This window comes from Bos taurus, chromosome 1 (genome assembly GCF_002263795.3).
Source record: "Bos taurus isolate L1 Dominette 01449 registration number 42190680 breed Hereford chromosome 1, ARS-UCD2.0, whole genome shotgun sequence".
Lineage (NCBI taxonomy): Eukaryota > Metazoa > Chordata > Mammalia > Artiodactyla > Bovidae > Bos > Bos taurus.
In genome coordinates, this window is record NC_037328.1 from 69,462,710 (window position 1) to 69,488,128 (window position 25,419).

The following is a 25,419-nucleotide window of genomic DNA, read 5'->3' on the forward strand; positions in this document are numbered from 1 at the left end:
CTAATAAAGGTTTCCGACACACACTGAGAAAAATCCAAACTCATAACAGAAGGAGAAAAGTGATCTCCAAGGAGAAAAGTCAGTGGTAGAGTGAGAAAAAGAAGACAAAAATCAAGAGTTCTAGCTCCAGAATTTCCCTGAAGACAAATAGGCCAAACCTGAAGATGGTGTCCTTGCTCCTCATGGCTACTTCAGATATACCTAAACGTGTGCACAGCACCTCTATATCCAAATGCTGCACCCACGGGCTCTGTCACAAAAGACATAGCAACAGCCAGTATCAATCCTCCTCCTACTGGTCTACAGTTACCACTGCAGGGGCTGTAATCGGCTTTAAGGGACACCTGTGAATTATGTTCTATCTAATATTGGAATATACTTGGCATCTGGAAATGAAGCCTGTGAGTCCTGAAGCAGGACTGCAAACTCGCCAGAAGCAGCAGCCTGCTTCATCTCCTAGTGGCACTCAGACCACCGGCACGAAGTGGGCACTGATGCATCAGGGCTCTCGGGGCTGCGTGGGCTCTATGGCTGGACCACAAGCTGGATGATGGCTGCCTAGTTGGACCTGCCTCAAATGCCCTCCCCTTCTTCCCTCTTTCCTTCAGTCTCCATTTCACATTTTTATCAATAGAGTTTTCCTTGCCTGAGTCTAGACAAACTAAATATCCAGCAAATTTTGACCTTGATATCAAAGGAGGTACCATCCTACTCCCTATTCCCTGTCCTTAAGTGACAAAGAATCAGGTGGATGGTTTTATTTCTCTTGTCCCAGCAACTTTTACATGGATAGAGATACATAACCTCAAGCGCAATGTCACACAGTCACTATGGGAAAGGTCAGTTCATCGTCTTCTCATTGAACATGTCCCTTCACCCGCATTTATCAGCCAGCGCCATAGTCTTAGGGAAATCTCAGGGGATCAAGAGACGCTTCCCTAGTGACTGGGGCACCAGCTGACTAACCCAGAAGCTTGGGATTCTGATCTGGAAGCAGGCACTTGCTCGCTCTGTGTCTCAGACAAGTCATGTAAAGCTTCTTGACTCCAGTTTCCCACCCTTCAATCTCACTTCACTAGCCCACTCTGGCCTTGTTAAAGGCATGCTTGAAAAGGTCACGCAATTACGGGGCATTATAAGCTACTCACTACTAGTGTCAACACAGCCAACGGCATCTTCTCCTGTCTGCCCTCTGTAACTCAGGGGTGAGAAAAGGGTGAGAAAATGGTCACTGGGGCATTCTTTCCTGCTTTAAGTGATTCAACAGAGAGCACTGAGATCACACCAGAGCCCCTCGCAATCCTCGGCGTGTCCACAGCCACGCCCTACCTGCAGCGGGAGACGACGGTGCTGTGGGTGACCGGGTGCTGCTCCGCACAGTGGAGGTGGTCGATGGAGGAGTTAACACCTTAGCTGTAGAGACAGGCGTGGTTCTGGGGGAAGGAGATGTTTTGAGGAAAGGTGAAGCCAGGCTGTTGTCTTCTATAGGGCCAGGCCCTGTTGTTGATTCTTTGGTCAGGGGGAACAATCTGGTGGCAGCATCTCTATCCACTGGGCTCTCTTCTGTGGTGACAGCACCTTCTGTTGTGACTTGGACCACGAGAATTTCAGGACTGGTTGGCGAGAGCTGAACCACTGTCTGTTCTGTTTCTCTGGCCACTGTCTGTCCTGTGGTGGGGCCACCCGTCAGAGCTGCTGTGCTTGACTGGAGGCTAGGGCTGGCCACAGGAGAATGAGAGGTCTCGGGAGTGGTGGCTGCCAAAGCTGGAGACGTGTGGGCTAAGTCGGTGCTCGTGGCTGGAAGGGTTTGCTCAGTGTCTGTAGAAGTGGAGTAGTCTGTGAAAGGCCGGGGTGAAGGGATCCCCAGAGTAGACATCACTGTTACAGCTTTCGTGGCCTCCGCAGGCAGAGTCTGCAGGCTTGGTGGCTTTGATTCTGTAACGGTGTTCTTGAGGTATGGGCTACTCTGGTTCTTAGGAGGATCTGCCGTTTGACTGCTAGGAATAGACGATGCGACTGCTGACATCCGAACTGAAGTCACGGGAGCATCCCTTGTCCTGGGCAGGACGGGGGTAAAAGGTGCATGTGGGAGGGCTGTCTGTGAGTCAGACAGCGAGGCCGGGGCAGACGCCGTCAGGGACACTGACGAGGGTGGAGGCGAGGAGGACAAAGGAGTGGGCGCATCAGGGCTGGACTGCAGGCGGTGAGTGGAGGCCCCAGCAGATGGCAAGGTTGATGAGAACTGGTAGGACTGCGACACTGAGGGCAGGGGCAAGGGTGGCTCCGAGGAAGAAGATGATAATGCACCACCAACAGATTTAGCATCAGTGTCCCGAGGAACCAGAGTGGTCAGCGTATTAAGGGTGGGTGTGTGAGACGGAGAGCTGGCCGTGGACAGAACCAGCGCCCCAGTGGAAGGCTGAGCATGTTCTCCTTGGTGGGATGAGACGTTACTCCTCTCGGTCTGAGCCTGAGAAGAGGGAGAAGAGTCTGAACTCAAAGAGCTTGAGATCTTAACGGAAGAGGTGGAAGTCTCCCTTCCATCCCAGGATGAACTGTTGTCTGTAATGGACAGTAGTGTCCGTTCCCCTTTGGTGAAAGGAGATGAAGCACAGGTATAGTTCGTGTGTTCACTGGAGGTCCTGCAATCAGGATCTGTGCTGCTCGCTCCATCGTAGCTAATCCCAGTCACTGCCAAGGGAAAAAAAACTGCAGTTAGGCCAATCAGACAGGCATCTGTGAACCTGCACTCTGAGACAGACTTTCAGTGTCCGGCCCGTGAACCGCCCCCCCGGGGAAGAGACACTTTCTCTGGAGAGACTGTACAGGGAGGCAGCCAGGGTCTGAATGGACCTGCCCTCCTGTGAAGAGCATAGTGGCAGCATTGGAAACGGTAATAAAAGAGAAGTGGGGCCCCAAATAATAGGGAACAGGTCCAAATTCCTTCCACAGACTTTTTTTTTTTGATAAAAGCAAATTAGTATCTGAAAAGCTCTTAAGACCCCAAATAGAACAATTGTTGTGCCTAAATGGAAAAAGGAAAACCCTCCCAACTTTCCATTCTGTATAATGAGATATTTCTTTCCCAGGAGATTGGCCTCAGCCACAACCCGGCCGGGCTCCTTGATTGCAAGCATCCTGGCGGACAAGCAGTGCCAATGTCTCAGGTAAGCGTGGGGGAGGAGAGGGGTAGGGAGGTGGGAGAACCCAGACAGTGCTCTTCACAGGGAGCTGGTAAGACACTTTCCGGGTTGACAGCAAACTCATTCTAGAAAGTGAAGGTGAAAATGTCATGTCAGACAAGTCAGTCAGTCATGTCTGACACTTTGTCACTCCATGAACTATAGCCCACTGGGCTCCTCTGTCCGTGGGATTCTCCAGGCAAGAATACTGGAGTGGGTTGCCATTTCCTTCTCCCAGGGATCTTCCCAACCCAGGGATGGAACCCAGGCCTCCTGCATTGCAGGCAGATTCTTTACCATCTGAGCCACCAGGGAAGCCAAAATCATCCTAGCACCACAAGCAAACTGACAGATATGCCGAGGTAACATGCAAAGAGATCCTGCCCATCACCTCCATGCCCTCCAAAGGTCCTTGTGGCCGCCAGTGACCCCGAGACCGGGCGGGCGTCCCCAGTCACCGTCATGTTTCCCTGCTGTGTGGCACTCTCCATTTCTCCAGTTGTCGCCATCGATCGCTCCACATCCCCGGAAGTCGTGCTACGGTTGGTGAGAGATCGCAGTGTGCGCTCCCCAACTCCAGCGAACGTAGCCAAAGTGTGCGGGCTGTGGGTGCGGACTCCAGGCACTCCCCAGGAAGCCCCCTCCTCAGCTTTGGTACCAGCACCCAGCTCAGGACTGTCTTCGGTGGCTACAAGAGGACAGGAAAGAGGAGGGCTGGTCAGTGTGGTGTACAGCGGGGCTGTGTGAGCCACAACGCTGTCCTCCGCCTTCTCAGGGTCTTTGTCTGAAACTGACGAGGTGAAAACCCAACCTGTGTGTTTTTCCTGCTAACATAGCAGTGACTGAAACCTCCGGAGGCAGTGCGGGATCAGCGCTGCTGTTCACGGGACTTAGATTTACGATAAGTTTCATTACTCCAGTGAACAGGGTCGATACAATATTTCTTCTTGGTGATACATAGTAAACAGTGTTTATGTCAGGGAAATTGGTGGCAGTGGTGGGGGGAAGTGAAAGTGAAAGTCGCTCAGCCATGTCCGACCCTTTGCGACCCCATGGACGACACAGTCCACCAAATACTGGAGCGGGTAGCCTTTCCCTTCTCCAGGGGATCTTCCCAACCCAGGGATAGAACCCAAGTCTCCCATATTGCAGGCAGATTCTTTACCAGCTGAGCCACCAGTGAAGACCTAAGTGGGCAAAAAACTAACCCTGCTGGAGCTTCCCACCTGACAAGATCGGGGAGGGAGGCTGGTACTACCCTCAAGGCTTCTACCTCCCGGTGGGACCAGTGACAGCTGATGGATGCAGGCCCGCCATGCTACAGTGCTGTTATTCTACAGGGCAGCTCCTCACCCTAGCACCTAGTGAGAAACGGCATCATGGTTAGAGGTTATGGGTGGGCTTGGTTTTTTTTTTTTTTTTTCTTGGTGGGACTGAATAGGAATAGGTGACACATGAATAAATATCCTTTTCCTTTTTCTTGGGTATATATTTTATGCTATAAACTTAAAGAATCTTAGAGTATTATCAAATAAATCCTTCTTTTCAGAAATGAGGGAAATGAGGACCAATTCTTCTTGGCCTAACTGCTTCATAATCTGGATCTAATGAGAAAAATGGCACTTTTCTGATTCTTATGCCAATTCTTAAGTCAGTCTAGTCCTTGAGAGACCTACCTTGGTGGAAAATGGATGTAAAGCTGAGTATAAGGTCAGTTCACCTCATGATGCTTAGTGTTAAGTGGCTTCGGTCGTATCCAACTCTTTGCAACCCCACGGACTGTGGCCCCCCAGGCTCCTCTGTCCATGGGATTCTCTAGCCAAGAATACTGGAGTGGGTTGCAGTGCCCTCCTCCAGGGGCTCTTTCCAACCCAGAGATTGAATCCACATCTCTTACACCTCCTGCAAAGGTAGGTGGGTTCTTTACCACTAGTGCCACCCAGGAAGCCCTCACTTCATGACAGGTTTGTGTGAACTGATCGGCAGGGATGAACACGGGCACAGGCACACACAGGGAGCTGGGGCAGCACCAGGAAAGCCAGGACCTGGTTGCAGATGTGATCTGACCCTCACGGGGGGACTTAAAAGAGACCCACGCAAAGTCCACCAGGAGAAGCTGGAGAGCTGAGCATACCTGACCACAATTTCCCTGACAAGGAGGACAGCCCTGCAATGATGTTACACAGAATGTAGGCCAACCACCCCTCTCAGGCTGATAGACTTAACACAGGGGGAAGTCATGCCCTGAAACAGAGGGGCTGCACCTGAACTCAGAGGAAGGGAGGAAGAAATCTGAAAGCTGTACGGCAGAAGCTGTGAGCTGTGGGTGCTTCCAAGGAGAAAAGAGAAAGCGTTAATGTTAACCCAGAGCAGGTGGTTTCAGGATCATGGCTCTTCCTTATCTGGTGCCTCAGAACCCCACGTTCCACTCACACTGAGGTCACATTGTCCACACACCAGTTGCACCCTGACTGCAGAGTGTAGGGTACTGAAGAGATGGAAGAGGGAAATTCTGTGGGATGTAAACTCCAGGCCTGCGAAGGCGAAACTTCTGAGACCACCGGGCAGGGCAGAAAAGGATACCTTGTGTTTAAGTGACAGAAAGAGTGTGTTTTCCATGCCTGGACATAGAACAGCACAAACAGTCTCCACCCACAAGTGGTATTCTTTACAACAAAGCATATGCTTTTCCATATCACATCAGTAGTAAATAATAATTTTCCTCATTAATTACAGAACTCAATAGCAGGGAAAAGAGATTCCACTGTTAGTGGTAGAGAGGTAAGAATTCAAACCTATTATCAGCTTAAATGATAAATTACTGCGTTTTTGGTTTATCAACATACAATTTACATTGATAAGGCTGATGAGAATTGTTTTCAAAATATTTTCCAAAACATGCTTAAAAAGGAACATCAAAGGAAAAGTTTTCTCAAAGCAACAGACTAGAATTCATCAAAATTTAAAAATTTGTGCTGTTCATGGGATAACAGCAAGAAAGTTCAAAGACAACCCATAGAATACGAGAAAATGACTGCAAATCATCTTTCTGATGAAGGACAAGTATCCAGAATATATAAAGAACTCTCACAACTCAACTAAAGAAAGATAAACAACCCGATTTAAAAAGGGTCAAAAGATCTAAGCAGAAGTTTCCGAAGAATATATACAAATGGTGAATGAGCACATGAAAAGATGCTCACCATCACTAGTTAGCTGCGAAAACTGCAATCCAATACCACTTAAGACGCCACCTAACCTCCACTAGGATTGCTGTTACTGTTGCTCAACTGCTAAGTCATGTTCAACTCCACGAACTGCAGCATACCAGGAGCCCTTGTGCTTCACTATCTCCTGGAGTTTCCTCAAATTCACACCCATCGAGTCGGTGATGTTATCTAACCACCTCATCGTCTGCTGCCCCCTTCTTCTTCTGCCCTCAATCTTTCCCAGCATCAGGGTCTTTTCCAATGAGTCAGCTCACTAGAATCAAAAGAGCTCGACAACAACAAATGGTGTTAAAGGTGCTAAGAAACTAAAACCCTCCTACTTTGCTGGTGGGAATACAAAATGGTGCAGCCACTCTGGAAAAGTTTGGTAGTCCCTCAAAGGTCAGAAACGGAGCTACCATCTAACCTGGCTATTCCAAGAAAACATCTGTGCACACAAAAACATGTACTTGAATGTTCACAAGAGTACTATTCATAATAACCAAAAGGTGGGAACAACCCTGATATAGGTATAACTGATAAAGGTATACATTACAATGTGGCACATTCATACAGTGGGACAGTATTTGGCAGTACCAAGGGATGAAGCACGGACACACGCCACAGCATGGATGAGCCTTGAAAACCTGATGCTAAGTGAAAAACACAAAGACCACACGTTTTATGGTTCCATTTATAAGCAACATCTCGAGTAGGCAAGTCTATAGAGGCAGAAAGTAAATTCATGGCTGTCAGAGGCCCAGAAGAGCAGAGAATGGGGAAGAGACCACAATGAGCACAGTTTCTTTTTGGGATGATGGAAACGTTCTGGAATCAGATGGTAGTGATGGTGGCCCAACTCTGTGGCTATACCAAAACCCACGGAATTGTACATTTAAATGGGCGAACTGTACAGAATGTGAAATATAGTACAATAAGGCTGTTTAAAAGGGGGAAAGGAGAATGTCTCTTGATGAAAGCCCAGACCTGGCGTGAACAACCACTCACGAGGAGGTGATACTCTCACCTTCCAGAAGCTGTGTGATGGCGGCAGCATGGGGGTGTGGGGTGAGCTCTAAGGGCTGGAAGGACACTGCAGAGAAGTCCCCGAGCCGTGTGTGGCAAGTGATAACAGCAGCATCTTGGAGACATTACAGAAAAATTGGGGAATATACAGGTATATGGGTATCAACCAGCTAGAAGGATGGCCTGGAGATATTGAGAGGCCTGCAGAACTATTTCATTATCACTGAAGATCAAGCTCAGGCAGCCCCCCACCCTCCTCGGGGTGCGGTTCCGTGGATGGAGACTCACTCGAGCGCTCCCCGCGAGGTGCCGAGAAGCCCAGACTTTCTGAGGAGGATGAAGACAAGGCCTCGGTGGCGAGCTCAGAGTAGCTCATTTCATACAGCGCTGGGTCACTTCCTTGAGACTGTGGGGCAGAGGCTGAGAAGCGGGTCAGAACCGAAGCATTCACAACCTCAGGATGGGAAGTGGAGCTTCCTGCTGCACCTGCAAAGGGCTCGCTGCCGGTGGAAAACCAGAGAGCGGTGCTCTCTTCACCTCTGACTGGTGGGATGGACCGAGAGGAGGTTTCTGTCTGAGACACAGGGCTGCCATTCCCTGCGCCAGAGCCACTGGCCAGCTGGGGTCCTCCGGAGGCTGAAAGGTGTCAGACATAAAAGGCCATTAAGTGGATGTAAGAGAGATCCCTCCACAACTAAGACATGAGCTCCCCAAGAGAAGGTGCCCTCTGCAAGGACCTTGTACAGTGTTTACTATATGTGTGACGTGACATACACTTCCATGTTCTAAACAATTATTTCAAAACTATTCAGTGTCAATAAGACAGCAATACCAAAAACTGGTGAAGAGCGGAGCTTTTAAACAGCATGTGCAAAGTCTCAGAGTAACTTACAGGCTTGAGTGTTTTATTCTTTCCCCTAAAACATGGGGTAGTACGAGCCAGTGAGTATGCTGCTACGTCCATCAAACACAATGTGCCCAAATATTATGCTTAGTCAGTATTTTCCTAAGGCAGTTCTATTATAAATAAAGGTTATTCTAATTCTGAAATACCACAAAAAAAGAAAAAAAAAATCAACCATGGGGGCTCACTAAAACCATGAACTTGAGGAGTATATTTACATACTCTGCAGATTTATTTGTGAAGATGATCTGTACATAAGATAACTGAAGCTGGCTTTAAAGAGCGGCCAGCTCTCAGTCTGCAGTTGAAGCTGCAGAGCCACAAGATGCATCAGCACCGGGAGCTCGGAGGTGGGAGTCTCAGCTCTGCGGTGAGTGAGATAAAGATCACGCACGCACTCCTTAAACCAGCTGAGCCTCAGTTTCCTCACCTACAAGAAAGCAGGAGGAATGATGCCTGTTTCACTAATTTCACAACATTGTCATGGGGCTGAAAATCAAAATGTGATAATGTGGTCTACCAGATAAAGGAGATAGTGTTATCCAAGAAAACAGCTGTTTTCTTTTTTTTTTTTTTAAGATTACAAATGGTCTTGAAGTGACCCCTTGAAAAAATTCAACAATTTTTAAATGTCCATAATAGATCAAATAGAGATTGAAGACTTACTTGGAGAATCATTTTGCCAAAATTCCCTTGAGATGTTGGAAGATGTAGGACCAAATGCAATTTCTGTGGACAGCTCTGTGAATGCCCCATTCCCTGGGCTCCCGAATACTCCACTGCTTCTTCTCAACTCTGCCTCCGACGGGGAAGAATGGACTGATGATGAAGTTATGGCAATTTCAGAGTCCTCGGGGAAATGTTCTGTCTCATTCAGAGGTCGCAGACTGGTGGCTGAAGACTGGGGCGTCCTTTGGACACTGTTGGGGAACGTGGTGGCAACATGGACACTCTCTGTCCCACTCACCGAGGAGCTGTGGACAGCAGTAGAGTTGTTTAAATCCTCTGTACTTCCAGAAGCTAGAACGGAAGAAAATATGCTTTAAGACTAGCCAGGGTATATCTGGATACAAATGATGGTAATTACATTTTGGTAGGTGAATATATGTAATATGGATCTAATAGATAAACACACCTAACTCATTCTCCCTCTTTTCACAGAGCTAAGTGAAGAAGCATGAGATCCTTCACTGAGCACAGAGAAAGCTTCAGATCAAGCTAAGAGGAAGACAGCAGAAAGCCTCTAGACCCGATTTGCGTCAGTCTATATAGAAGAAGCTAAAAACTTCTGTTCTTGAGTCCACCTTATAACCTATATAGGACAGACCACTGTGACACAGTCTGTGTTTTGTTTTGTTTTAGCCACGTAAGCCTTTTGTTCAAATGCTATTATAGATTAAAGCCTATACCTAAAACTGCATAAAAGTGGGTGCATTACAGGGGACCGTGTCCCCAGCGAGGAGGCCTTGGGCTCTGCATCCACAGTCGGGACAATGGTGGCCTAGAACAGTCATTCCCAGCCTTGCCGCCAGCGACAGTTCTTTATTACTTGCCACCTCAGGGCCATTGTAAAGCTGACATTTCAAAAGACTATTAACCAAGCTGCATTTATTAAGTAGCAGAGCTTCTAATCAGCAGGAGATACTCATCATTACCCCACTGATTTGATTTAATTCCACCCAAAAGCAACAGGCTCCATCCCTGGAGTTAACCTCATGAAGCTTTGGAGACTGGCTCACACAGTACTCCAGCGGGTCCCAAGGACTCCAGGTTGGGAACAGCATTTCTGATGAAATGGATGGCAGACACTGGAACAGTTGTCAAGAGCCTCAAGAGCTGAGTAACACACCATTGGTCAAAGTGGACAGTCTGCTCTACAGAAGTACAGTGGCTTGCTGGTGGTTCCCTTCCACAAAGAACTTTCCAAAGGACACCCTGAGAAATGACCTCCAGAAGGGTGCACTGAAAGCCTCATGCCAAACAGGAATAAACTGCAGGGAAGCCTGGTGAGTGGGCAAGAAGACCCAGAGGCAAGAAGGAAGAGCGCTTTTTTTCTCTTTTTAAGCCAAATTTTTTAAAAAGTACTCTCTATACCTATAAAATGAAAAGCTTCAAACTGTTAATTATGACCCAGGAAAGGAAAAAAAATAAAGTCCTCATTATAAACGTTTCTTTGAAGACCAGTCCAACATGCAGTCCTAACAAAAGCACAGATAAAAGTTAAACATACACATAGAGGGCGAGCACAGGAAACAAAAAGGCTCCTTCTACTTTCGTACCAAACCACAGAACCAGGTATACCTAGAACACAGGCTGTGGCTCTGGCTGCTGGACCTTGAGGGAGACAAGGAAGACGCAGGCAATCCATAAAACCAGTAACTAAATCAAAGGAAGAGAGAGACCTGGAAACAAAAACAGTTGCCGCCTATAGCCATCCCTACTTAAGACCAAAAACAAATGGACCTGGGGTTTTTGAGCACAAGCCATCCATTCTCCTTGCTTAACCCTGAAATAAGCCTTTCTCTGCTACAAACTAACAAAAAAGGTTCAGTATTTAAAAAAAAAAAAAAAAACAAAGCACAACACAGACATGTCCCAAATCCTCACTCACCTACTTCGCTTCTTGGGCCTAACTTCGTTAGAGTCACCATCTATATCCACCAATTACAGCCCCATCGGACTGCTGAGTGCTCCTTCAAAACACTTCTATTCCCAGTAAATTGCATTATTTCATCGACTCAGTGCACAGTGACGGTTTTATTGGACTCAGCCTGAATACCTGTCCAGCAAAGCAAATGGCCTCAGAAATACAACCGTAAACATCACAACCGCTGAAAGTCACAAAAGGAAAACGGCTAGGTTTTCCCTGACCCTGAGCTCCACGGAACACTGTTTCACCATTTCATTATCATCAGTATTACAAGCTGCCTTTTCAACCAATAACAATGTGCCATACTTTACGTAGACCTCCAGATTGTGCTGCCTAAGACTTTATTTGTATAATCCCATTCAGTCCTCACAGCAAAGCTACTAAGCAGTGTGAATACTTCTGCAGAGTTGGTGCTTCTTAACAAAAGGAGAAAAGGCTTGGTCAAACTAATCTACAGTCACCACTTATGTTACCAAATGCGCACCTGCTGAATACATCTAGGGGGAAATGTGCTATGTTTATAATCAGCAGAACAGCACTGCTGATTATTTAATAATTGCCCTTCCTTGCTCATTTTCTACCCTTGAAGCAGCCATTCAAAAATGAGAAGACCATCCATTTTGGAGCAGAAAAAGCTAATTCCCTAATATTTATAATAAGGGGTGAAAAGAACACCTGCTCTTCTGGGGAAAGAACACAGGTCCCTCTCCCATTACAACACAGTGTACTGGAGCCTCGGGCACATGTTACGATGCTTGCCCTCGACTTGGCTGTGACCCAGAACTTGCCAAAAATCTTGCTGAAGCAGCTGATATTTGGCAAGGGTATTGCTAAATCTACAACCTTCTGAGTTATTTATATTCTCTTCCTCTACAAAGTGAAATCACCACAGAGCAATTTACCTGGACCATATCAGCTCAGCTGCCCACAGAAACACTTTCATGAGTTGAGATCCATTACTACACCCTCTGCTCCTATTTAGTATATATAGAAAACATCACCTTTTAAAGAACATTAGCACAATTTCCACAAAACAGCAATTGAAGGCATTTTCTATTATGATCCTCAATATTCGTTACATAAAATTCCTCTTAGAAGGTACTGCCCCCAAAACACTGAAGCCTATGGATGAAATTGTATTACTCACTTTATCTGACAATATATCATACCCAACCCAGTTTCCCTCTGTGCCCTGGTTTCCAGGAAGCTCGGTACTAAATTTAGTGCTCAACTGTAGCCACTCTCACATAGTTCAACATACACATATCTCTTTTCACCTTTAAAAGAGAACTTTTTTCCCTATTAGTTGCTTTGCTTACTTTTCCCCCTAATTATCAAATAGCACATGGTCATTCGAGAAAATATAAAAAGTAGAGAAGGAAAAAAAAAGGAGGAAGCAAAAAGTTTCAAATGGCTTCCGATCTCTTTTTTTAAAATCTGAGTTAGCTGTCTAGGCCTATACTTGATTTAATGCATATATTTATTAGCATGTAATTTATTTTTGAAAGCAGGCAACTCCTGGCTACCCAAGCCTCAGAAAGGCTATGTTGTGTGTACATCTGTGTGCAGCAGAATGAGAAGTGAAGGAGTCACAGAATACAAAGGCTGATGTGTCTGGAATAATAGATGCTGGAACTAGAAGGATCTTCAGGATCAGCTGGTCTAATCCCTTCATGTTTCGAATAAGGACCCCCATCCTCCCCAGGCCCTAGTGAGCAGCATCAGTCCTCTGACTGATCCAAGTGCCAGGACTTTCACAGGGTCACATTCACTAGTGACAAAGCAGCCAAGTGTCACAAAGTACACGCCCCCGCCACACTCCCTCTTGGCTTCGATTCCCCTCGGAGAGGCCAGCTGGGTTGGGTGACTCCCAGTCTGTGTCTGCCAAGTCCTGCTGGCTTTCTCAGCACTCTTGCCTGCATGCCTAGAACTCCTAGATCCCACAGTCAGGAAATCTACATCTCAAAATTCAGGTTTCAGGGGAGGTAGAAGATACACTAGAGCTCTGGTTAGCAGGTTAGCAGGGACCAGCCCAGCACTCAGAATAACGCAGAGCTCTGGGACTTCCCTGGCAGTCCAGTGGTTAGGAGTCTGCCTTGCAAGGCAGGGGATGCAGGTTCAATCCCTGGTCAGGGCACAGAGATCCCACATGCCGAGGGGCAACTAAGCCCATGTGCCACAGCTAGAGAAGCCCACACACTACAAGGAAGACCCAGCACAGCCAAAACACAAAATAAACAAAAATAATAAAGCAGAGCTTCATCTCCACATGGCTTCAGGCCCTTGTTCATGTCCCCTGTACATCCCTGCAGCAGGATGGGGCTAGCAGGCTAGATCCAGATGGCTGGCAGTCACATCCTCAATGCCTGGGTCTCCCTGCATTGAACAGCACCCCAAGTCCCCTCCAGTATCTAAGAGCGAGGTGGGACTCTACCTGGAATAGAACAACTGGTTCACTAAGAAGGAAGTGCAATGCTCAGCAAAGGATTTAAGGAAGAGGAACGATACGGTAGACCACTTCAAAAATCAAAAGTATAAGGTTCTAAAAGGATGAAGGAATTGGAGGGCTAAATATTTTTCTGAAAGTATAGATGACTACAGTCAAAGCCAGTCGTTGGAAACATAGACTGATTTTCAAATATACCACAATAAATATACCACAGCAGTGGGTTGAATTTAAAGTATAAATATTAAATGACCCTGACCAGAGTCAAGTTTAGCCTCCTAGAAAATGCTTCCTTTCCATCATTTCGTAAAGTGGTTCTTAAACCACCGAACCACAGGACTTTGAAGCTGGAAAGGATCGTAGCTTTTATCCAATCTAACCAACGTTTAAGAATAATTTTAAAAGCAATCCCCTAAAAATATGAATCATAAATTATACACATACCCAGTTGGCAGGAAACTATATAGAGTATATGAAAGGGGAATGGGCTGCTTTCAATAGGTATTCCAGAGAGGATCTCCGTTTTCACTTTGATGACATAAACTGGAACCCCTAGTCCTGTAAAGTATTTCTAATATCCTCTGAAATGGCAACTTCTGAAGCTCCCAAGGATACTTCCCGCCCTCCGGCCCTGCTCCCCACGGCACGCAGATGGAAACACACGTAGTGCGCACAGGCTCCGAATGAAATCTCACAGAAGAGAAACGCTGGGCAGTTTCCAGCACTGGCCTGTGGCTGGATGTACCCTGTAACATTTGGCACATGCTCATCCCCTTCCTCGTCAACTGCACCCCACTGTGGGGCAGAGGAACCTAAGAGAAGTAACAGTCACAATCTGTGTCCTCAGAGGATTACAGTGCAGCTGGGTAGAAGGTGAAGATGGATAAGGATAAGCTAGCGTGACCTGGTGCATGGCTCAGAGGGTTCATGAAAGGCTCAGTGGAGGTGGGACACCTACATGGAGACTTAACTGATGGCCAGGGGTTGGAACACAAAGGGCCCGGGGATCCACCACTGCAACCTTGCAAACACCTGCCTGTATGGGTTTTCTTGAAATGATGCCCAGAGAAAACTGTCTGTTATCTTTGCCATTGAAAGAAACATTTTTGCAAAAATGAGGAAATACAAATATAACTCTCTGTCGAATGGCACAATGTTCACCATTTTATTCACCCTGGAACTGGTCTCTTAGGCAAGAACACACACTGCCACTCTCAGTCTTGGCTGTGTGTGTATGTGTGTATGTGGGGGAAAGGGGAAAAAGCAGGGCCTGGTGGAGAGAAAGGTCTAGAGCAGCTACCGGACCAACTATTATTTTCTTCCTTATACAAGTAAAGAAAACACATTTTAAAAATGAACTCAGCACCGAGATAAATTGTGCAGGTTGTACTTTTAACCCCCAATACTTTGCCCTGGTGCTTAAAGTCTTTTTCCTTAGCCCCTGTGATGAGTATGTAACTGGCTGGACATTCAGGGCCATTTATTTCTATTCTACATGACTTCAGAGGGTGAAGCTGGGACAGAAGCACTCACATGAGGGATGGTCAGAAGGAGGGGAGTAAGCCGATGTCCTGGAGAGAGGCGGCCAGGAGGGCTCTGGTCCTGAGGAACTTCTCTGCCTGGGGAGTGCTGTCTCTTCTCCCCCCTCCACAGCAGGGAGAGAGGACTGGCTCAAAACTGAAGTGGCAGCCATTTGGGTGTGCACAGTCACTTCTTCGGGGAGCCCCTGTGCCCCCGCCGGGGAACCCCAGGATGTTCCACTCTCCATGTAAAGAGGGGCAGTTCTTGCTTCTGACCCTGAACTGCTGGATGGCGGGTGACGCTTTCCCAAGGCTGAAAGTAGACAGAGACAATTAACATTCCACCAGCAGACTTCCAAATGTCTGAACCATCTTTGAGTGAGCTCACCTCTGACCTCTATAAAACAGACACGAGAAGAAATTAGGAGCAACTGTTCATTCTTTGAAAAATTTCCTCCTGAAGCAGAGACCACAGACTCACACAAAGGCTGTTTTCAGATCTCGCAAACAAAGACTCTGCATTTTATGGTAAAATTATCAACAAAGGAGCACAAAGAAGCTAAATATCAGATGACATGGAACCAGAGGTCGGTTTTGGATCATGACACATCACTCACATTCCACAAAGCTGGTCCCAGAATTTACTTAAATTTAACATAAAATTTCCACAATCTGAATGACCAACAAACCCAGGCAGCATCACATACAGTTTCTAAGCTCTATATCCACCATTCACAAATGGAATGTAAAATTCTGCCCTACATACCCTTTACAGAATTGAGTCCCCCAATCAGACCTCCCATCACTGGGGTGGGATGGGTCATCTTTGATGGTTTCAGCCTCTTCCTTTAGGTCATCACCAAAGCATATCAGTTTTCCTTTGTGAAGAGTCTTTACTGATTCTTTCCTCTCCATCCCCAAAGCCACCAGACCATACGTTAACACCAGGCTATACATTAGCACCTGGTATCTGGCTTTCTGTGTCTGCTTGGGTGCTCTCCGGGCTCCAGGTTACTTCTGCTCCATCTCCCACCCCAGACATCGTCTACCCATCTGCCAGATGCACCTGCCCAAATTCACTTTAATCATGTGACTGCCTTGTTCAAAAATCTTCAGTGACATTCCCCATCACACCAAATCAAAACTGCTTGGTTTTCAAAGTGTTGGCTAATTGTGCCTAACCCCACCCACACGACTGTCCTACCCGCTGCTCCTCTCCTGTGTGTGTGACTTACATCCTCCCCATCCACAAAGGGCCACATTCTCTTCCTTCCTCTGTACCTTCGCTCACATGACCCGGACACTGCACTCCTCAGCCACCCCTCCCACCTTGCTCAGATACACAGGCTTCGGCTCAAATCTCAGCTCTGAAACCCGTTAACTGTCTGACCTGCACACATTGGACTGATGGATTTCTCTAGCTTCAGTTTCCAAATTCCTAAAATGAGAGCAATGTGACCTTATCACTTGCTGTGAGAATAGACAGAGGAGATATGTTGGTGCTGAGTGGGTATCTAGTCGGTGCTAGCTTTCTTTGTCTTCGCTTCTTCAATCAAATCTTGCTCATCCAGCCTGAGCCCCTTATTGAAATCCTTTGCTAAAAATGGCAAAACAGTTTGTGCTATACAGACTGGCACAAGAACAACCATCTGAGCTACATCAACACAAACAACACAGCCCAGCAGTCCACCAGACCTGGTACCTAGGAGATGGCTGAGTGTGGCAGGACCGCCAATATGGTGTGATTTGGTATGGCCGTGGAATGTAGATTCCACAGGATTGGTCAGGCCACTCAGCAAATCTGCACCCTCCCCTGGTCTATACTTACAACTCAATTAACCACAATGAGCCACAGGTGGAGCCTAAGGAACAGTGTGGTCCCCTCTGTCCCAGGACCCTTGGCTGAGCATCATGACTCAGGATGGGGGAAGGCAGAGATCATCAGATATTTGGTTTCCCAGGACTGGATATTCATGCACGAAATAGTGTCATTAGCATAAACTCACCTAAGGTGCTGCTCTGAGAAGTCAGAGTCGTTGTTCTTCCAGGCCCATAGTGGGGAACGGTGAACTCTGTTCTCCCTGAAGAGTCATTTATTCCTCTAGCAGCTGCTGTTTCAGTTTGTAAGGTGATGTTTTCTGGAGCATCCAAAGAAGGATGGATCTTCCTGGGGGTCTGCACCATGACACCCTCTTTGGAGACCACTGTTGAAAAGTCCACTTGATTCTGATCAAAGGTAATGTTTTCTATTTGGGGTTCAGTGTTGCTTTCTAGCCAGTGGTTTTTTACAACAGCTGAAACAAGAGGAAAACAAATCAGTGAGAACTTATTGCCTTCTAAAAAGAGCACTAAACCTTCAGAAAACATACGTAAGCACATACATCAATGGAGAAGTGGGTTCAAGGAGAATAACTTCACCTTTCTTTTTCTCCAACAGTAATTATTCTTGCAATCCAGGGGAAGAAATTAGAAAGCAACAATATTATACAGGATTAAATTTTACAATAAACAGAATAAGTGATGAAGATCGATAGAAAGAGACCAATTTGAAGTTATTGCTGACCACATAGCTCCTTGAAAAACCCATTTTTATGTTCCCATTTGGGAATGATATTTTTCTTTCTGCTTAGGATTGAGGTTGGTGTTGAGAAAGCTTTGCAGGGATGAATGAAGTCACTTCTATCCATATGAGTCAGACAAAAATGGCCAACCATTGGACCAGCAAATGTTGCAGGCAGAACCTACAGTTCAACTCAAAATATAACACACACACACACACACCAAAGGAGCAAGTTATCTTCTAGATCAGCCCTGTCCAAGAGGTATATAAAGTAAGCCACAAATGCAAGCCACAGAAGTAACTTTAAAACTTACAGTAGCGCATTTTTAAAAGAAATGGGTGAAAATAATTTTAACAAATATTTTATTTACTCCAACATATTCAAAATAATACTTCAATACGTAACTGATATAAAACTATTGAGATATTTTGCATTCTTTTTTCAGAATTAAACCTTTAAAGTCCAGAGAGTAATTTGCCAGCCACACTTCAAGGGCACAATAGCCACATGAGGCCATATAGACAGTGCAATTCTAGAGCAGAGGTTTTCGACATTGTCCCCACTCTGATCCACTCCTACCTGAAGCAATGACGCACAGACTGGAGTTGGAGGGGTGCTGATTATAAATTCTTCCATAAAGAGATTCTGATGACCTTTCTTAAGGGAATCATTTCCTCCCCAACCCCCTTGAGAATTACTTTTTCCATGCTTCCTATTCTGTTTCCTGTAAGTGATAATTAACAGAAGCTTCCTAAGGAGGAGGGCGTTTCCTAGGCATCTGAGCTCCCCTGGGGCCCAGCCCCAGACAGGCAAGGTCCACACTCAGCTAGAAATGGGATGTGGAGTGGTGTTTCCAGGGCAGCTACCAAGTACATAAGTTCAACGTGCGACTCTAGGGTTATGGACAGCAGTGAGCAACCCACACAGCATGTAACCTTTGTTCTTCCTCTCTGAGCTGCAAAGGCCAGCTGACCTCCCAAGAGGAGGGAAAGGATCTGAAGATGCCCTCCCTACCCTCTTGGTCATCTTGGCACAATGAGATAAGTTATTCTCAAAAGAAGCCAGAAAAAAGTGATTGTCAGGAGGCAGAAGGGACTTTAAAACCCTTGCTCCAAAACTGGTAAGCCATGAGCAAAGAGAAGGAAATGAAGTTAGTTCTATTTACAGCCTGAAGACGAGTGTGAGGCTTGGCCAATGGTCAGAATGGCTGAGCCTCTGGAAGCAGCAACGTCTCCTTTAGGGAGCAAGAGATGGGTGCCCCACGATCCAATCAGCTCAAGGAATTCCAGTCTTCAAACGGAAGAGAATGGCCACGTGAAGACAGGACATGGCTATCACTGAACCATGCTGTCTCCCTGGAGGGTTGACTAAAAACAGAAGGCAGGAAAAATGCACACTATAAACAAAACTAAAAGGTAGACTATTGTCCTGCAGTATCCTGAATAACCCTGCCGCTAACAACAACTAAAAACGCTGAATAAAATGTTTTCTAAAGAATACTTATAAACGCATTGCTGAGTTAGCAAGCAAATCTAGTGAGGTCAAAAATGAACCGAGAGCTGAAATTCAGAGAGGTGAGCTAAACTCCAAAGCTGGCAGCTGCTCTGGGGCACCTGCTCATCATTTGTGACCTTGATCTTCTGTCCTGGTGGCCACAGGGATGCAGGAGATCGGAGGGAGCCTGAGAGAAAACTCCTATATGAAGTCGAGACCAGGGCTATACCTTGGGTGTAAGGCAAGTAGAAACAAACCTGCCCTGCCGAAGAGGACAGCACTAAATCTGGCCCCTCAATCTTGGTTTCAGGTGAAAGAAAAATAACAACTCACCCAAGAATTGATAACCATAAAGCTAGCCCTTATGTGGGTGTGCAGCACATAGAACACCTGTGTGGTCTAAACCTCAAGCCACGGGTATATTTAAAAGTGATCCTACAGAGATATGATGCTAAGTGAAGTAAGTCAGGCAGAGAAAGACAAATATCATATGATATCACTCATAGCCTGAGTTTTCTCTCAGGCTCCCTCCTATCTCCTGCATCCCTGTAGCCATCAGGACAGAAGTTCAAGGTCACAAATGATGAGCAGGTGCCCCAGAGCAGCTGCCAGCTTCGGAGTTAGCTCACCTCTCTGAATTCCAATTTTTAAAACTGGAATTATTTGATGATACAATGATACAAATGAACTTATTCACAAAACAGCCTTACAGATATCAGAAGCAAACTTACAGTTACCAAAGGGGAAATATAGTGGGAAGGGATAAATCACACTACTACAAATAAGACAGGCAACCGACAAGAACACATTGTATAGTACAGGGAACTCTACTCAATATTCTGTGATAACCTATAGGAGAAAATAATCCAATAAAGAATGAATATTTGCGTAACTGAATCACTTTGCTCTATACCTGAAACTAACAACATTGTAAATCAACTATCACTTTGCTCTATACCTGAAACTAACAACATTGTAAATCAACTATACACCAAAGAAAATTATTACAAATATGTTTTTAAAAGTGGTCCTGAACCTTGTGAATATACTAGAAGCCACTGAATTATATATAGGCATACCTCATTTTATTGTAATTCACAGATACTGCATTTTTTTTTTTACAAATTCAAAGTCTGTGGTAATCCTGTGTCAATCAAGTCTATTGGTACCAAAAGCATTATTTTTAACTAAAATATGTACATTGTGCTTTTTAGACATAATGCTGTTGTACACTTAACAGACTACAGTATATTTTAAACACAACTTTTAAATGCACTGGGAAACCAAAAATTCCATGTGACTTGCTTTATTGTGATATTCACTTTATTGCAGTGGTCTGGAATTAAACCCACAATATCTCGGAGGTATGCCTGTACTTTAAAATGCTGAATTCTATGGTATGTAAATTATATCACAAACCACACACACACACACTGTTAATGGGGAGGAAAAAGTGGTGCTGATACACAGTGTCTCTGAGTACTAGGGAGGAACAAATGCGAATGATCTGTAGGTGAACATACCTTCCCCTTATTTTTTTATTTAAAATTGGATAAAATCCTATTATATAAAATTGGATAAAATCCTAAGGAATAAGAAATCACAGTAAAAAAAAAAATCACAAAATAAACAAGAAAAAGGCATTTGTGGGCAAAAGTCAGCAAACTAGACAAGAAAGACTTCAACTACTGGAATTATCAGACAAAGAATGTAAGTATTTAAAACTCCATGAAGATAAATAAGAAAAAATTGAAAATGAGAGAAAAAGACTATAAATGATGGCTTAAAATTGAAAGACATCTGCATGGAAACTCTAGGAATGAAAAAATAATAATTAAAATTAGGAAACTCAACAGCAGATTAGATACAGCTGAAAACAGAATTAAGAATTACAAGACAGATGACAAGAGAATGCTGAGATGACATGAAGAGACAGAAAATATGAAAAAGAGATGAAGAAACAAGAAGATACAGTGAGAAAGTACAACATATATCTAACTGGAGTTCTAGGAGGGGAAATGAGAAAAAAGAAAAATAGTAATATTCAAAAAGGTAATGGCTAAGAATTTTCCAGAACTGATAAAAAGTATATGTCTTCAGACTAAGGAAGTCAAATGAATCCTTAGGAAGCTAAATAAAAAGAAATATAAGCCCATATCACAGAGAAAGGGCAGAAAAATCACAAACACTAGGTCTTAAAAACAACCAGGAGGAAAAAATGACAAAGCAGCTACAGAAGATGATAATTCAAATAATAGTTGATTTCTCAATAGCAACAATGGGAGCCATTGTGGATAAATATTTTTAATGTGCTGAGAGAGAAAAAACTAGAATTGTATACTCAACAGAATTATATTTGAAAACTGTCTTGAAACTATCTTTCAAAACAGAAACATTCTCAGTCAGATTTGGGTTAATCAACTACATCCACTAAACGAAATGATGGAGAATTTATTTCAAGTAGCAGAAAAAGCAATTTTAGGTGAAAGCTATAAGGTACAAGAAATAATGAGCAAAGCAAATGGTAAATATGTGCGTAAAACCTAAGAAGCACTGAATTTATAAAACAGCAATTTCTCACTGGTCGGATTAAGAAGACAAGACAGAGTAAACATAACATAAGTCAGGGGGGACGATCAGAATCATGTTGTGCAGGAGAAAGGTAACTAAGCTGTGTCAAAATGCATTTTAAAGCTGACCCTAAAGAGTAAAACTGGTAGAGCTTGGAATGATATAAAATTTCCACCAAGAGAAATCAATGATTGTAGCCTAAAACCAAAACCAAAAAAAAAAAAAAAAAAATCAATAAACAGGGACATAAGCATGCTACTTAGAGATATGGATATAATTCCTTAAAAAATCAGTTAAAAGGGCTGAAAGTGGGAAGCAGAAAATGATAATGGTAGGAGTGGTCAGTGTTTTTTATAATAGCCATGTAAAACATACTCAATCTTTAAACCACGCAGAAGTTTGATAAAAATAAAAATAAAATTTTATAAAACAAGCCCCTGATGTCCCTGGCCTGGGATTCCCAAAGAACAGTATCCCACTGCCCCCCGCTTAACTCTGGAGGTATCTCTACTCCTTTTATTGCATATGAACTATTTCTCAGAAAAGGGATTCACTAACCACGTAGTGGGGGCAGGCAGAGCCCAGCCCACCCTCTCTGCTATTCAAGGTCTTGATTGTGATCGTTAAGTGCTTTGCACCATTCCAGGCTCTATCTCAGGAAAAGTAATGAGTCAAGTGCTAAAATATTTACTGAAGTCCAAGGACAACTTCTTACAGAAGCCCTGGGTTGTTCAGGGTTCCTGTGGCTAAATTTTGCCTGAGGTGTGCTCCTTATTTAGCGCAGGTGTAAAAACCTCAGTGGGAGAGCGATTCAGAGTAAAGTGAACAGGACTCTACAGGAACCCACCACATGCAGGGGCAGGTATCCAGAAAGCTGCTCTTCTTGGTGGAGAAGAGGAATCCGAGAAAGAAAGAAGGTATGCCTCAGGCCGCGGAGCCTGGGCCAGCCAGCCAGTGAGCAGAAGAGGCTTGCCCCACCAGATGCACGGGCGCAGCCTCTGGGTGGGAAGGGGCGCCCCGAGGCGCAGGGGGGCTGGCACTCCTCACCTCACCCATCCCTCTCCATGGCGGGGTCAGAGGTGATTACTCAAACCCCACTCACATCCTGTGGCAACTGAGCCACACGACCAGCCTCATAGTAGAGTTTAGATGGTCATTTCCCAGCTGTCTCTGGAATTGGAAATTAGCATCCTTCCCTCTGTGCTCAGCTCCTGGTGTCGGGCCATCACTTTCCCTTGTACCATGAATGGAGATTACATTAACAAGAGAGCTTTACTGCTTTGCCTGTTTTATTTTTTTTCCCAAGTTGACAACTTCCACTTCTGTAATGTCTTAATGTTCCAAAACATCTGTTTGTGAACCAGGATCATCAGGGGTGCTAGCACTGCCTGGGAGTAGCATTTCCTAATTAGCAGCTGCTACAGAGTCAACTCCTCACCCCCCAACCCCCTGATTTGAGGGTTTTTGGCTCGCACTGTTCCTGAGCAGCAGAGTGGGTGTGTGTGGAGAGCCTCCCGTGTCATCCACAGAGGCAATTTCCTCCAGGCGGCCCAGCCACCCCCGCCCCCGAGGCACCACCTACTGCTGCGGCCGCCCCAAGTCAAGTGTTGCCGGCTACACCCTCTGCTTCTGGGGCACAGAGTTGAAGCACAAGTGCTTTATGTTCGTTTCCCACCATTTAGATTCAGATCTCATGCCACGGTGCTAAGTGTTTTCACCTGTGTTATCTCACTCAACACACGTGACAGCTGGTCAAGCGGGTGTCATGGCACATGAGGGAGACTAAGGGGTAAAGTTGATTGTTCAAGGTCACAGCTCAGCAGCAGAGGGAAAACAGTCAACGCAGGTCTCCTTCCATCACACCTCAGCCTATTCGGTGACACTGGGCCTTCGAGGCACTAACCAACGAGCAGGGCCAGAGGAAGTCTCACCGGCCTCCAACCTGTAGCCTTAAGCCCAGCTGCACTCCCTGCTTCTAAGAGCAGCAAGACAGTGCCTATCACGTGGGCTCTGGCATCAGACAGACTTGGCCTGGCAGCAGCTGCGTGTTATTAGCTGGAAGACTGAACAAGAGGACATCTAAATTAGCTTCTAACTCAGAGATGAACTTCACGGGTAACGAAAAGGATGGTAACAAAGAAGGAGTAGTGGTGAGATGGAGGATGAATTTATAAGAGAAGAAAAGCCCTTTTTCAAAATATGAAGTCTGGGATGATGTTATGACTTCCAGGTGGAAATGTATGACAGGCAGTTAAGATGTGGGACGGGTGATCAGGAGGAAGGGCAGAGGGGCGGCAGGTGAAGGGGAAGGCAGGGAAAGGACTGAACTGAGGGGAGAACTAGAACTGGGTGGGAGGAGAGCCAGTGAAAGAGACACAGATGACAAGGGAAGGACAGGATGACACTGAAAGCAGAAGTCAGGAAGGCAGTGTGTGCAGAGATATAGCAGACAGAGGCCACAGTCAGCAGGGCTGCAAAAAGGCCAGAGAGAGTCAACCGAAGTTCCCAGGACTTTGCTGAGTGATGCTTGGAAGATGGAAGGTGAAGGTCAGATGGCTAGGGGTTAAAGCTCCCCAGGGAGAGGCTCTGGGAGGTCAATAAGACACTGAGTCCTGACCACAGTCAGCTGTGGGATTCCCCGTTCCTGCCCCCTTTTTTGGGATCCTCAGCCTGGGGAACGCTCTTCAGAGTGCTGCGGAGCTGGGTGCCTGGATCTGCACAGTCGTATGTGCCGACGTGGCTTCTTAAAACTCTGATGGCAGTTTCTTTGTAATTTTCAAAGACTTTCCTAAAACTCAATTGCTCACACAGGGAGGGAAGAAATGAGACTTTAAAAGAGAGAGACTGTGAGCCCCTTCTCTTTTTAATTCCTTGGGCTGGAAACCACAAGAGGAGGAGGACATTGTTCACAAGAACTTTAAGGGAGAAGGAAACTAGGCTCCTATTCTCAGAGATGTTATCAAGAAATCTCACACATTCACAATCTGCAAAGTACTTTTTATGGGATAACTTTGGGGGAGGGGGCTAAATTATCCTATTAGATCCTGACAGAGTGCAGTAGCATAGGAATTCTTACCCCATTTTACAGAAGAAAAGACTGAGGCTCAGTATTGGGGTCACTTGCCCAGAATAACCCAGACAGTACGTGGCAGAGTGGAGACTAGAGGTCAGCTCTTTCATTCCAGCGTCTTTCCTAATGAACGCACCTACGTGAACACCAGTCAGGACTGAGAGAAGCTCAGCCAGCTCTTCCCAGACTATGTAGTGTATGGTGCGTGACCTGTTTCACTAGCTAGCACCCAAGGGCTGTTATTTGTTCTGGGAAGTTGGGAATTTGGCTGTGTGGTCTTTGGTGCCCTCATCCCTCTTCAGAGGTGATCTCTGTCCTCAGGGACCCCAGCAACCAACTACTCTGGCCCTCACATGACGGGACTGAGGCCCAAGAGGAGCGGTAACAGTTCCAAATCCACAATTCAGTCAGTGGCATTTATGAGTTTTAAAAATATGTTTACTTTCACACTCAATAGGATAGAGATTATCCAAACAAAATGAAAAACAAGAAGTGTTAGCAAGGATACGAAGACATTGGGACCCTTGGTGCTTTGCTGGAGGGAATAGAAAAGGGTGTAGCTACTGTGGAAAATGGTTTGGTGATTCCTCAAAAATGGAGACATATAATTATCATACGATCCGGCAATCCCACTGCTAGGCATCTATACAAAAGAACCAAAAGCAGGGAATCAAGATGCCAGATACGTGTACACCCATGTTCCCAGCAGCGTTATTCACAGTAGCCAGAATGTGGAAGCAGACCAAGTGCCCGTCATCAGGTAGACGGATAAACGAATGTGGTGCA

At 45.5% G+C, this 25,419-nt stretch overlaps 1 protein-coding gene across 1 annotated transcript in view; it reads right to left on the reverse strand.

Annotated features, from left to right (window-relative positions):
- Positions 1-25,419, reverse strand: part of HEG1 (heart development protein with EGF like domains 1) — an 83,772-nt gene that overhangs the window by 44,759 nt on the left and 13,594 nt on the right. Inside the window, exons 2-7 of the mRNA XM_005201440.3 lie at positions 16,944-17,231; positions 14,951-15,250; positions 8,988-9,341; positions 7,706-8,053; positions 3,574-3,870; positions 1,330-2,691 (exon numbers count right to left, since the gene is read on the reverse strand). Coding sequence (XP_005201497.1) covers positions 1,330-2,691; positions 3,574-3,870; positions 7,706-8,053; positions 8,988-9,341; positions 14,951-15,250; positions 16,944-17,231 — 2,949 coding nt within the window. The remainder of the gene's footprint in view (positions 1-1,329; positions 2,692-3,573; positions 3,871-7,705; positions 8,054-8,987; positions 9,342-14,950; positions 15,251-16,943; positions 17,232-25,419) is intronic.